A 15,248-nucleotide genomic window follows, 5' to 3' on the forward strand; every position below is an offset into this window, starting at 1 on the left:
TGACACAATTGCATGGGTGCCAATGAGATTAAAAAAAATGTAATTCATCCCGATTTAGATTTTTTCCATAACTGCTCAACCCACTGATGCACTTTCGAGAATCTTGTGGACAAAAGCAGTTGTATTTTACCTATCTAATTAAATTTATTTAATTAGATAGACAATGTTGAGTGGTCTTAAGACAAATGTTTATTTTCTGCATTCCTGGATAGTTGAGATAATTAACAAATTATTTGTATTTATTGTGTAGAGTGAGGCAAATAAGTATTTAGTCAACCGCTAATTGTACAAGTTCTTCCACTTGAAAATATTACAGAGGCCTGTAATTGTCAACATGGGTAAACCTCAACCATGAGAGACAGAATGTGGAAAAAAAAACAGAATATCACAATGTTTGATTTTTAAAGAATTTATTTCCAAATCATGGTGGAAAACAAGTATTTGGTCAATACCAAACGTTAATCTTAATACTTTGTTATGTACCCTTGTTTGTTCGTAACGTTTGGCCTCCGTCTCCAACGTCTGTCTGTGTGCACAGTAGACGAGTTTTAATGTAGCTGTTTTGAAAGTGCATCTAGTCGCGGAGATGCAGTTCCGATGAGGTCCTTTACGAAACCTCTTAAATTGTTAGTTTGCCATCCAATCAGTGCCATAAACATTTCCTTTTGCTAGAGAAGTAGTTCGTTCATCTGGGTAGGCGGGGATTTGCTCCACGACCATTTTAGCTGGAAATAGGGTTGCCAACTCCCTGAAGGAAAAAAAAATAAAAAATGGTTACACCTCATTGGTAGAGGCGACAAGAGTCACTATCGACACAGTCATTATTTTTTTTGTACTATAAAAGTGTTTTTTGTTGTTGTTTTTTAAAAATCATAATATTATAAATATTTTAGTCAACACTCAATTAGGTACATATTTGAGTGATATATGCACATAAAAAACAAAAATTTTCAGCAATGTATTTTTAATACAAAAAAATACTAGAATAAAATTAACATGTCTCCCACTCTCTTGCAGATGGATTAAACAACATTCCTGTTTCCAGCGGCTGTGTGAAGGATGAATAGTAAAAAGGTAATGAATCCAGTAGTAGCTAAACAATAGCATATGACAATTAGCAACCATGTGGCTTAATGTGGCTACCTCCACCCTACTCAAACTCGTCATTGCTGACGGGTTGGCGTCACGCCAGCAAGTGAAAGCCAGGCTTTGTTTTCTCCTTCACCAAACAATTTTTTTTTTGTCTCGTTCGTTGCTCTGCCATCTTTGCGGAATTAACGCTAAAACATTCGCATTGACTTCCGTCTTTATAATGAATGGGAAAAGGGAGAAGTCACGCATGCCGTAAAGCAGTCAGTACATTTGTAGTTTTTGTGTGCCACACAAAGTTAATTAGTGCCGATGAAAGCGATACAGACCCACTCAAGATATAAAAGCGGTGTCATTCAACTAGTTGTCAGTCGACGTATTATCACAAATGTTATGAAAATATTTTATAAAAGGTGAAAAAATACCTAGTGGTGCTCTAAGGTCCTGAGCCTTTTGTGTGTAAGGAGTGTTCTTGTGCTGTTTTTTTTTTTTTTTAAAAGGTCCAAACATTAACTCTTAACAGAGGATGCGCTAGACTTTTTCGTTGTCTGTCATTTTGACTGACAGGGTCATAAAAATCCGGTCATAATCTATTTTTACCCGTCACTTAAATTTTTAAAATGACTATATCTTGATGCAGTCACTATATGTATATACACAATAATACAATATAATATAAAGTAACTAACATTAGTGCAGTCATGGATTACAGTAAGCAGGCCAGTACTGTGTTTCCATATATTTTTTATTATGTATATACAGGATATATATATATACATATAGATATATTAGGGCTGTCAAATGATTAAAATTTTTAATCGAGTTAATTACAGCTTAAAAATTAATCGTAATTAATCGCAATTAATCACAATTCAAACCATCTATAAAATATGCCATATTTTTCTGTAAATTAAATATATGTTCTGTAAAATAAATTGTTGGAATGGAAAGATAAGACACAAGATGGATATATTCATTCAACATTCAACATACGGTACATAAGGACTGTAGTGGGCATTTCACTCTACTGTCATTTAAATCTGTCTATGCTGTCCTCATTCCGAAGCATCTACTTTTTCCAAAGCTAGACAGCTAGTGAACGACGCCTTAATAATCAGACTTCTTCCTTTTTCATCTGATTTATTAATAAAATGGCCTCAAACCATTGTCCTCTTTAGACCATCGTAAAACTACAAAAAAAAGTACACAAGCATTGCATTAGCAACAACATTAGCTTAGCACACTATACAGGTTCACTAAACATAAACAAAAAGCGTCTCATACAAAAAATATAACATTTCGCTTACTAACATAATATGTACATTCTTTACAACAACCATACTTACGGACAAATCTTGTCCAAGGATCATATAAGCACAACATTACAACGTAGGCGTCAGCCCGAGACGTCGTGCAGCCATATTGAACTGGCAAGAAGACAATAAACCATGTCGCAAAGCGACCACAAGAGTTTGCTGTTAGACAGCACAAAAAGCCTTGCTGTAAAACTTATCAAAAGGCAGAATACTGTCTGAGCGGGACATGTGCGTTAATTGCGTCAAATATTTTAACGTGATTAATTTAAAAAAAATAATTACCACGCGTTAACGCGCTAATTTTGACAGCCCTAATATATACCCCCCCCAAGTGGGACCTTCCATGATCCTAATACATTTAATAATAATAATAATAATAAAATATTATATAATATATAATATTATTATATATAATATTATATAATTTTTTATATAATTTTTAAAAATTTATTATTAATATTAAATAAAAATGCACGTTGATACGACGCACATAAAGGCAACTTCCAATTTTTTAAAAAATCGTTAGAAAGTTGTATGAACTTAAAATCCGCTAGCTTGTTGTTTCCTGTTGTCTTCCGAAATACACTTGGGTGACGGCGCGTCAAGTGTTCGTTCATAGCCGACGTGCTACCGTGGTATGCGAGCTCAGCTTAGCAAAAAGAGTACACACAGTGGTGGCATCCTCCATATTTTCCTTGAAATAATTTCAGGCTCTGGCTAGTCTGGTCCGCTTTTTTGGCTTTATGCCGCTTTCACCGTGTTACCAATTCTGCCCTTCTTGGTAATTGGCGGCGTTTTCAACTGCTCGCCGCAGTGAGGAGTGAACCGGCGATTCACTTGATTCGTTGTCATCCTTCACTGCATCAGTCCCTCTTTTTTCACCTCTTTTATCAACACCATCGTCGTTTTGGGACTTTTTGAAGAAACTTCGGACACTCAGTTGCCTTGACATTTTTCCGAGTAAGGCCAACAACGTCGTGCATCGAGAGAGACAATAGCTAATTAATATGCTGACTCGCCACCCTGTGGTCTGGGGTGTTAATTGCAACCTGTCAAAATGACAGATGGACTTCAGTTTTTTCCGTCACCGTTGTAAAAAACCGGTAAACAACGGAAAATATTCGGTTAACGCGACCCCTGACTCTGAGGTAAACTTTTTTTTTTTTTTTTTTTTTTTTGCAATTTTGGTGCGTTCAAAGTCCCCTCAGCAATAACGGTTTCGCAAATGATCACTTAAACTATGTGGAAATGCAAATGAAATTGACAGGACACAAAAATATAATACACACAGTTAAAATAAAGAACACAGAGGAGAACAAGAAAAAAAATGATCATTTTGAACTTGCTTTTCACCTTACATTTTATTGCTTTTTCATTCAAACCTCTTTCTGCTTTTTCACTCAAACCTCTGGTCTTCCACACTCTTATGATGTCTTCTGTTTTCCTCATGGCAAGCGACAGTACCTCCTCGACCAGTGAGATGAGCGGGTTTGTCATTGTTCTGTCAGCTCATTGATCAGAAAGCAGGAGAGGCGGGGAATGCGTTACCCTACATATTCTAGAAAGGCACCATACCAGTATTCGTTTGTTCTACAAATAAAACACTTTTGCATCCCTTGTAAGCTTAAAGTGCCTGTGACACAAGAAAGCATATTTCATATTACATGCGGTATTTTATGCTCCTGAATGAAATGGACCACTTGGATGTGTACAGAAGCAATCGATATATTTATTCAATTTTTTTTAATCCCGTGCAAAGAAAGTGACTTCCGGCCACCGTCTCGGATTGAGGAAGAAGGCGGATGTGACGTTAACGGGAAACATCTTCACTATACAGCCATACGATTGTATGCAAAAAGACTGCGGATCCAGCAGATTTTGTGGATTAATTTATTTTTCACGTCACGCCAGCCCAATGTGCGGCAGGCTTTTATTGCTACACCAGGGAGATTGGTGTGAGTTTTTCTAGGTTTCAAATAGATCCCGTTCACCGCGAAGAATGGCCAAAACAAGTATGACCATGGCACGACGATTGGATGGATGAGGAAGTGAATAAGCCACGTGTTTTATATGATGTCAAATACTACGATAATGGCACACATTCTAATAGGGAGGTGGCTTGCATTTTGTGGGTGACAATGCTCCCTGTCCACCGAGAAGGCGGGAGTGGCCGCCTCCCTCGGCCGACGACCGGCGGCTTGTAGCACACAATGGTCACCGGCCAATGAAGGTGGAGGGCCATGCGCTCTCGTCTCCGGTTCTCGACTGTGTTGAGACTTCCACCCCTCTCGGCTCGCTTCGTGTGCCCGCCGAGAGCGCGCTACCCTCAGCTTGGGCTTGGGCAGCAAAGCGCTCAGACGTTGGTCGGTTTGTCCCCCGAGAATGAGCCATTTTCGGCGTTCACTCCTCAGCTGCGTCCCCGCCGACGAGCACTCCTGCCGGGGCCACAGCAGGGGGATGGGGCTGGCCGATCGGTGAAGGCAATCACCCACGCCACCTTGTGTTGACATTCGTCGGGGAAGTTTTGTGTGGCTTTTTATTTTCGAAAGGCAAGGAAGAGACTTGTCAGAGCCGCTCGGTTCGGGTTAGCATGTAGCCTAGCTCTCACACTCCTCTTTGGTTTACGCTCTTTCCTCAGCCTCCCCTAGGAATTCCCCCGTTGTTCGTGAACCAATTGTCTTGAAGCTTGGTAGCGATGCAGCATTGGCCAGCATCTATTGATTTTCCGTGTTCTATTTTTTTGTGTGAGGTCAGAATAATTAATTGCGGACTACTTGCCTCTATGTTAGGGGTTTCCCAGTAGAGGGCAGCCTTCAGTCCGTAGTCACACATTATTGCACATGCACTATTGCTCTTTTTTATAGCAGAACGAGAGCAAATGTATAGGGATCAATCGCGTGGCAGGCAGTCAAGTGTCACCAACTGAAACTCTCTATAATGGTCCAATATGGTTGCTTTCAGCCACATAAGTCGGTGGTGTGGCGGTCTAATGTAAATGAATGGCAGAACTCGAAACTGCAATACAACTCTCGCTTAACTAATGGAAACATCTCGCCGCTGCCCCAACAAATAACACACCCAATTTGGGGGGACAAAGCCTTCTCTGTTGTTGCCCCTTCCTTTTGGAACTCATCCCCTAAACTCATTCTCACCTGTTCCCATCTTCCTTCATTAAAAAAAAATGCTAAAACCCCATCTTTATAAACATGCTTTTAAATTATAGTATTTTTTATCAGGTATTTTATTCTGCTTATGTCGTTTGTTGGTTTCTTTAACTGTAAAGCATCTTTTGAGCATCTGTAAAAATGCTCTACAAATAAAGTGTTACTTCAACATACAATCGCTTCGACACACGATCTTTTCGACATCCGACTCGCCATTTGTTTCTACATCCGACGACATGCTCGAAATACGATTTATGACAGCCCGGCAGTATCTTTGTTTTCCCACAAGACATACGCATGGATATTCTTGTGAGAGAAATCAAAATGCTATCCAACAATGTTAGTGAAGGTGGTGAAAAAAAAAAAGGAAAAAGGTGAGGCTTACCATTGAAATGAAGTTTTAAATGATCGGGAAATATGAACGTGGTGTCTGCGTCTGTAAACAGGCTCGACAATACGGTCGTAGAATGGCTACAAGCTCGGCGGTCCGCCTCCGTTCACCAGTCTTTATAAGTTAAGGTGACAATTATTATTATTGTAACATCACCAAAGAAATCGTCAGCTTTGTCAGGTTTTTAATCATTTATTTCAGAACTTGCCTTCAAAACATGCCTACTGTCCCCCGCAGCTGACGCCCAACAACAGAACATGGAAAAATGAAAGTAAAAACTCAAACTCTCTCTCACTTTGTCATCAGTCACGCGGTACGTTCAGGTACACCACGCAAAATACATCCGCCACATTAGAACCCGATTCGTTAAATTATTACAGGTATTATTATCCTTACTATTATTATATTATTATGGTTTTTATTCATGATTTATCTGTTTTGCTCTTTGTAATTGCTATTTGCAATAGCAACCGCAGTATTTATTAAGGATTTAGTGTAGGTTTTTGGACTGTTGAACGAATTAATGGAATTATGATGTATTCTTATGGTAAAATCCTGCTCGACATACGACCATTTTGACTTACAAACAAGGTGCTGGAATGAATTAAGTTCGTATGTAGAGGTACCACTGTAACTATTATTTTTATCATCATAAATTGAATTTTTCAATGCCGCTGGGGCATGTCGTTTGGTGTGTGGGTATCGTACTAAGGATAGGGCAATGGCCGCTATTTCTGTACAGCACGAAGAAATCTACCTCCAGATTCTCACATAATACGTAATCTAGTACAACTCTAGTCAGATTTCTGAAGTTACAGTGCCTTGCAAAAGTATTCGGCCCCCTTGAATCTTGCAACCTTTCGCCACATTTCAGGCTTCAAACATAAAGATATGAAATTTAATTTTTTTGTCAAGAATCAACAACAAGTGGGACACAATCGTGAAGTGGAACAACATTTATTGGATAATTTAAACTTTTTTAACAAATAAAAAACTGAAAAGTGGGGCGTGCAATATTATTCGGCCCCTTTACTTTCAGTGCAGCAAACTCACTCCAGAAGTTCAGTGAGGATCTCTGAATGATCCAATGTTGTCCTAAATGACCGATGATGATAAATAGAATCCACCTGTGTGTAATCAAGTCTCCGTATAAATGCACCTGCTCTGTGATAGTCTCAGGGTTCTGTTTAAAGTGCAGAGAGCATTATGAAAACCAAGGAACACACCAGGCAGGTCCGAGATACTGTTGTGGAGAAGTTTAAAGCCGGATTTGGATACAAAAAGATTTCCCAAGCTTTAAACACCTCAAGGAGCACTGTGCAAGCCATCATATTGAAATGGAAGGAGCATCAGACCACTGCAAATCTACCAAGACCCGGCCGTCCTTCCAAACTTTCTTCTCAAACAAGGAGAAAACTGATCAGAGATGCAACCAAGAGGCCCATGATCACTCTGGATGAACTGCAGAGATCTACAGCTGAGGTGGGAGAGTCTGTCCATAGGACAACAATCAGTCGTACACTGCACAAATCTGGCCTTTATGGAAGAGTGGCAAGAAGAAAGCCATTTCTCAAAGATATCCATAAAAAGTCTCGTTTAAAGTTTGCCACAAGCCACCTGGGAGACACACGAAACATGTGGAAGAAGGTGCTCTGGTCAGATGAAACCAAAATTGAACTTTTTGGCCACAATGCAAAACGATATGTTTGGCGTAAAAGCAACACAGCTCATCACCCTGAACACACCATCCCCACTGTCAAACATGGTGGTGGCAGCATCATGGTTTGGGCCTGCTTTTCTTCAGCAGGGAAAGGGAAGATGGTTAAAATTGACGGGAAGATGGATGCAGCCAAATACAGGAACATTCTGGAAGAAAACCTGTTGGTATCTGCACAAGACCTGAGACTGGGACGGAGATTTCTCTTCCAACAGGGCAATGATCCAAAACATAAAGCCAAATCTACAATGGAATGGTTCAAAAATAAACGTATCCAGGTGTTAGAATGGCCAAGTCAAAGTCCAGACCTGAATCCAATCGAGAATCTGTGGAAAGAGCTGAAGACTGCTGTTCACAAACACTCTCCATCCAACCTCACTGAGCTCGAGCTGTTCTGCAAGGAAGAATGGGCAAGAATGTCAGTCTCTCGATGTGCAAAACTGATAGAAACATACCTCAAGCGACTTGCAGCTGTAATTGGAGCAAAAGGTGGCGCTACAAAGTATTAACGCAAGGGGGCCGAATAATATTGCACGCCCCACTTTTCAGTTTTTTATTTGTTAAAAAAGTTTAAATTATCCAATAAATTTTGTTCCACTTCACGATTGTGTCCCACTTGTTGATTCTTGACAAAAAATTAAAATTTTATATCTATGTTTGAAGCCTGAAATGTAGCGAAAGGTTGCAAGGTTCAAGGGGGCCGAATACTTTTGCAAGGCACTGTATATAAATTTGACACACATTCACACATAAAACTATCAACAACACAATATGAACTTTGTGACTTAAGTGATAAGAAAATCAAAATGCATAAAAATTGACTACACATCCCAAACTGTACACACGATTTTGGGAATTCATGGAAAAACATTAGTTCCCTCTTTTTTTATTTGATTTTTTAATGATGAAATAAATGTTTAATGAATAATTTTATGTACCCAGGGCCACATTACTGAATTTATGAATCTGTACAAACTGCTTTGTCTTCATTGATATCTGCCTCCTGCATGCCTTCTCTGCCTGTTTTGTCACCCCAAACAGATCCGAATCAATCTGGTGTATACATAACATGCCCCTTTTTGTTTATTCATTTTCTGATATAGCCGTATCACAGCTTTTTATATTTATGATGCTGTATATTGGCTGCCATGCTTGTTCTTAATGATATGCTCCTAAACGGTTGCATGCCATTTGGTGTGATAATAAATAGGGTGCACGATATCCATTTTTGAAACAGATACCGATAAGTTCCTGCTCCTCGAGGCCAATACCGATACGATAACCGATAATATATATATACAGTACTGTGCAAAAGTTTTAGGCAGGACACCTGCCTAAAACTTTTGCACAGTACTGTATATATATTTTTAATTATTAAATTTATTAGGATCATGGAAGCTTCCACTTGGGGAAAATATATACATACAGTATATCCTGTTTATACGAAATATAATAAAAATATACAGTACTGTGCAAAAGTTTTAGGCAGGTGTCCTGCCTAAAACTTTTGCACAGTACTGTATATATTTTTTAAATGTATATTCAGCTGATTTTTGAACACCTGTAGGTAAAAAAAAAATAGTGGTGGATTCAGCATAGATTTGCCTTTGACCTAACCAGAATTTTCATAATGACATGAACATTATTATAATGAACAAAACAAAGACAAGAACAGTTTTCACTTCAAATAAAGTGCCCATATTTAGTTTTTCAATTAAATATAATTTGAATCAATCAATCAGTCAATGTCATTGACGATGTGTTCCCCTGAACAATGAGCACTTCCCCCTGCTGAAGAAAGTACACGTCCAGGCCCGTCTGCGGTTCGCTAGAAAGCATTTGGATGATCCAGAAGAGGACTGGGAGAATGTGTTATGGTCAGATGAAACCAAAATAGAACTTTTCGGTAGAAACACAGGTTCTCGTGTTTGGAGGAGAAAGAATACTGAATTGCATCCGAAGAACACCATACCCACTGTGAAGCATGGGGGTGGAAACATGCTTTGGGGCTGTTTTCTGCAAAGGGACCAGGACGGTTGATCTGTTCAAAGGAAAAAATGAATGGGGCCATGTATCGAGAGATTTTGAGTGAAAATCTCCTTCCATCAGCAAGGGCATTGAAGATGAGACGTGGCTCGGTCTTTCAGCATGACAATGATCCCAAACACACAGCCAGGGCGACAAAGGAGTGGCTTCGTAAGTGGCCTAGCCAGTCTCCAGATCTCAACCCCATAGAAAACCTGTGGAGGGAGTTGAAAGTCCGTGTTGCCCAACGACAGCCCCTAAACCCACTGCTCTAGAGGAGATCTGCATGGAAGAATGGGCCAGAATACCAGCAACAGTGTGTGAAAAGCTTGTGAAGAGTTACAGAAAACGTTTGGCCTCCGTTATTGCCAACAAAGGGTACATAACAAAGTATTGAGATGAACTTTTGGTATTGACCAAATAATTATTTTCCACCAAAATTTGCAAATAAATTCTTTAAAAATCAAAGTTTGATTTTCTGGATTTTTTCCACATTCTGTCTGCCATGGTTGAGGTTTACCCATGTTGACAATTACAGGCCTCTCTAATATTTTCAAGTGGGAGAACTTGCACAAAATACTTATTTGCCCCACTGTAGGACAGCAAGCCTATCAATGACCAAAATGCCTCTCAACAACTTGAAAACATAACACTCTAAAATTCAAACATTTGCTAATTCCCCAAGTTAGGTTTATCATCCAGTGATGGAAAAATACCGCCTCTAGAACAGTAACAAAACTTTGCATACTGACAAAACAGGAGTGGAAACAAACGCACACATCCCAATCCACCGACACTGTGCCAATAACATGATATATTATCCGGCCTATTAATAATGTTATTGGATTTATTGGGATGACATCATAATTCATATTACTGGACCGATAATTATCGGCACCTCTAATAACAATTAATGGTAAAATAAAGGACTAATTTGAGCCACTTCTACACTACAGTATTTGGTGGGTTTTAAATAAGAAAACATTGAAAAGGCAAAGTTGGCAATTTTGTTTTAATTTACATACAATTGATATCAAATTTGCATTTTATCATTCAGTAAAAATGATTTATGCAGCTAAAAAACATCTGGGTGTGCTTGCCTGTGTCCTACTAGCTTTCATTCTTGGTACAATCATACTGTTTCCACCACTGTGCAAACTGCAGGACTTTTTTCCTCTGATCATCAAAGTTCTCACGTATCAACTTCCTCCAAATCCTTGGCTCCAAGTCCATCATACCTCCAACCACTTCCTGTGAGGAAAAGGCAGTTAAATCTATTGAAACAGTTTCTTTTAAAGTACAGGAAGGCTCTTCACTTTTCTTTCAGAATGACAGAAACATTATAACAATATAGCAATATATACAGTATCTCTCAACTCAACGACTTTGTTGGCATTCTTACCAGCCGGGCGGTTTACCGGAACAGAGCTGGTTCAAGATGACCAACGTAATTTTAACCATGTCTTTTAATTAGGCTTTTTTTGATGAAATGAAAAAATTAAGACTTTTCAGCCCGCTTTGACTATTTGTTGTTCGGCTATGCTCATTCCTCTTTAAGAAAGTACAGCCAGTGTGCTTACGTCTGAAGTCACCTGACTAGAGGTGGGAATCTTTGGGCACCTAACGATTCGATTACGATTCATAGGCTCCGATTCAAATATAAATCAATTATTGATGCACCACACCCCCCCTCCCCACTTTTAATATTTTGTACACTAGTTCCAAAATTGTTCAAAAATCCTCTCAAGCTAAACAAACTACTATTTCAGTATCAAGTTAACTGTTAAAAACAGTAAATAAAATACTCAAGTCCCCATTCTGTATCGGCAGCTTTAAACTACATTCAATTAATTTAATGGTGTGAATCAACCGTTAAAGTTGTTAAAATTGCTCCCGTTATTCCATGATTTCCCTTCTGTCCACTTTCGACGTGAAAGTTTTAAAACTGTTTCATCATTTAAAGATAGATTCAAGTCAAGATTTTGCTGAATTGGGGTTGGTTTTTTTTTTTTGGTTTTTTTTTTTAGATAAAAAGTAATTAGGTTCGCTACAACACAGCCTTCGAGAGAAGTCTACTGTTTTAAGATGGCACCTGTTTACTAGCACGGGAAAGTCTGTCATTTCGCATCTAGTTCTTTGTATATGATCTAACACAGCCTTTGTCTGTCATTTCACATCTAGTTCTAGATATATGTGATATCTACCATAGCCGTATGTTGCCATATGTTTGTAGCAACTAGCAACTGGGCGCGGTTTGTAGCGGCTGACGGCCGCAGTCAGTTTTTTTTTTTTTTTTTTTTTTTTTTAAATCTAGCGGCATGAGTTGAACATGATATTTACTCTCGGTCCATTCCTCATTGCGTCCTGAAGACTGCGCTGACTGTGTTTTATTTCCGCTTTACCTGGTACAATTCAATAATCGGAATTTGGATGTTAGTGAATCGTTCTCGAATTATCCACGGCCGAATCGCGAATAATCTAAGAATCGGAAATTTCGCACGCCTCTACATGTGACTACAAGAAAATTAAACAAAAGCATGTTCCTATGCAACACTACAAGTGATTGTGATGGAGTCTGATAATAGTAAACGACAACCAGCAGCCAGGCCACAGGGATTTTGAGTATAGCATTAGTTGACGGAAAGACCAGAACCCGCTGCGACGAACCATGGAGCCCTACATCAGTTTGATGGTCTATTTCATATACAACAAGTTAGAGCTCTGCACCCTGGCTGCTGAAATACAGCGTATATCTCGGATGACGACAAAGCTGAAATGACTGCTCAGGTCTGGAAATAAATGTTATCTGCATGGGACGAGAAGTCGCTATCACCACCAACAACGTCTAACGTCATCGACGCGGCTGAACTCAATGAGTTGATGCGGGAGCAGTTCTTTGGCAACAGACTGCACCTAGCAGGCAGTATGTCACCTTATTTGTATCTGTGTGTGAATTCTCTGCTAGCTTTTCTGATAGTACAATTTACAATGGATCAGCTCAGCATTCAGCATAAAGTATAATCCAAGAGTGTAGCCTATAATATGACCGTTTAATAGTCACAATCCTTTTTCCGTACGTGCTTGCTTTATTCTGTGTCATTACTTCCATCAAAACTAAAAATTTTAAAAGTTTCATTGTCATAAGAGTTAGAGCATAAGTATAGATTAATGTGGGGGTGTGTGCGTGCATGTATTTCAGAAAATGCTCTTCGGGGGGGCATTAACATGCTAGTTTTTCACAGTAGGAACTTGGAAGTAAACACTTGTGTTGAGTGATCATGTCACAGCAGCCATTAACAATAAGTTGTCTGATACTCGATCCTCTGTTTGAAGTGCATACAAGCTGTTTGAAATGTTTATACTTGAAATGCTTATTGTTTATAATTTAACCAGCTGTTAAATTGAAAGCTGGTGAATAAATCAATAAGAAATGGTTAATTTGGATTTCATGGATATATTCAGATTTTCAGATTATATAACTTCCGCTTGAGCAAATTTATCGTCATTTATCATTATCGAGGTAAATCTACTCATTTTACCGTGATAAGTACTCGAGGCCAAATCGACCTACTGTATCTGATAAGTCCGAAAACAGCAAGTGCTTCATGGAAGTGTTAATACTTAAACTGACCTTGCCAAAGTAATGTGGGAATTTCTGCTCGTTTTCAATTACATGGGCAAACCCTCCCTGTAGTCCGAAGTCTACAGCAAAGTAGGGCAGCCCTCGGGGAACCTGCAGCACGCAAACAATTAACGAGGCATGAAGCATTTCTCGACAAGGGACAATGAATGAAGGAGAAAGAGGAAGACAATAAAAGACCTTTTGAAATAGAAGCACAAAGTACACAATTGGTATCCACGAACATTAAAGTATGAATACATGTTGGTTAAAAAAAATGAAAAAAAGGCCGTAGTAGAAACAAAGAAGCAAAAAAAAACTTACAGCTTTGCGTATGTCTTTCGAAGAAAGGTCAACAACCTTTTTGTTCATGGCCCATTCCTCATCACACTCCATGATGGCTTTCTGGGATCAGATACATCAAACACACTGGCATTTAGAAGACATCCAATGTTTGGCAAAAATGACATACACGCACACCTTAAAGTATATCGGTGCCATGTCACCCAGTTCCCGAGGAAGTGGGATACACTCAAGGACCATGTGCTGTCTCCGGCGTGGGTTCAGGTGCATTTCCATGAACACACAGTCTAGTTCCTGGGACTCAAACATACGCACCAAGCTGCGACGGAACAGCTGTACACCACAAAGCGAGAAGGAGGTGAACTTGGTTTTACATGCGAGCATTTGGGTGGATTTGCATAAAGTATAACAGTGATTTCTTCACCTGTATCTCTGACCAGACGTCCTCGTCCAAAGTGGTGGCCGAGCAGTGATGCTGTAGGGGACAGATGAGACAATGGCCTTCTGTCATGGACACTCCAGCAGGTAGACTTAGGTATACCTGGATAATATGTTACAAAAAACATATTTCATTGCATACATCAGGGCATTGTGTGTTTTGTGAATTTCTTAATGTATTCCTGTTGCTTACTTTCAAATAGTGGGTCTTGTGCTTAACCAGGGTTTCTACAGGTCATTTGATGCTATTTCATGCCACTTTTAAAGCCCATATGCCCATGCCTAGGGTTGCTAACCATCCCTTGAAAAATGGAACCGTCACTTATTCAGAAGCAAAAGTACGCGTCTCGTATTGAGCTTTCAAGGGACGCGCTGTATCCCATATTATCATGAAACTCGAAAATTGTGTCTTATTTGTAGAATAAACGAATACTGGTATGGTGCTTTACAAGAATATGCAGGGAAACGCATTCTCACGCTTCTCCTGCTTTCTGACCAATGAGCTGAAGGAACAATGACAATACGAAATCCCACTCATTTCATTGGTTGAGGTACTGTCGCTTGCCATGATGATAAAGGAAGGCAACATAAGAGTGTGAGAGGAGGTTTGAGTGAAGCGCGAGTAAAAAGCATGCTCAAAATGATGATAATGTTTTATTCTTCTCTGTGTACAGTAATCCCACATTTTCGCGGTTAAAGGGACCAGAAGCTGCCGCAATGCCGCAATAAGTGAAAAACCGCGAAGAACTACATACAGTGGGGAGAACAAGTATTTGATACACTGTCAATGGGTTTTCCCATTGGCAGTGTATCAAATACTTGTTCTCCCCACTGTATATATAATATATATAACAAATGTTTTTTTCACTACTTTTTCCCCCAAAGTATAGTTCAAAAAAACTTCTACGTAAATATATATATATTAGTAAATGGTTTTTAAGCACTTCTAATGTAATAATTATGATAAGTTTTAAACATGTTAACTGAATTATTTTTAAACAAGAATAAAGCAGAAAAATGCTTGGCTTTATTAACCCTGTAGAGGCCAACGTTGTAGAATTACAGCATTTGTATTTTTTGTAACAAAGGGTTGAAATGTTTTTTTTTTTGTTGTTGTTGTTGTTTTCATTAATATAGTCATTGGGCCCTACTGTTCAGTGTCACAATAGGTGTGGATAGGACATTT

The 15,248-nt window shown here is 39.0% G+C and overlaps 1 protein-coding gene across 2 annotated transcripts in view; it reads right to left on the reverse strand.

The window, feature by feature from the left end:
• Positions 1 to 478: 478 nt before the first annotated feature.
• cwf19l2 (CWF19 like cell cycle control factor 2) overlaps positions 479 to 15,248 on the reverse strand; it is a 58,718-nt gene continuing 43,948 nt past the window's right edge. The window contains exons 15-20 of one of the 2 annotated variants that reach the window (XM_057839728.1): positions 14,049 to 14,165; positions 13,802 to 13,957; positions 13,646 to 13,726; positions 13,334 to 13,435; positions 10,803 to 10,953; positions 479 to 748 (exon numbers count right to left, since the gene is read on the reverse strand). In XM_057839728.1, coding sequence (XP_057695711.1) covers positions 10,813 to 10,953; positions 13,334 to 13,435; positions 13,646 to 13,726; positions 13,802 to 13,957; positions 14,049 to 14,165 — 597 coding nt within the window. In that variant the 3' untranslated portion in view covers positions 479 to 748; positions 10,803 to 10,812. Of the gene's footprint in view, positions 749 to 9,218; positions 10,954 to 13,333; positions 13,436 to 13,645; positions 13,727 to 13,801; positions 13,958 to 14,048; positions 14,166 to 15,248 lie in introns of those variants that run through there. The other variant, XM_057839727.1, reaches the window with a different exon arrangement.

The sequence above is a fragment of the Corythoichthys intestinalis genome, chromosome 6, assembly GCF_030265065.1.
Source record: "Corythoichthys intestinalis isolate RoL2023-P3 chromosome 6, ASM3026506v1, whole genome shotgun sequence".
In the NCBI taxonomy this organism is placed as follows: Eukaryota; Metazoa; Chordata; class Actinopteri; order Syngnathiformes; family Syngnathidae; genus Corythoichthys; species Corythoichthys intestinalis.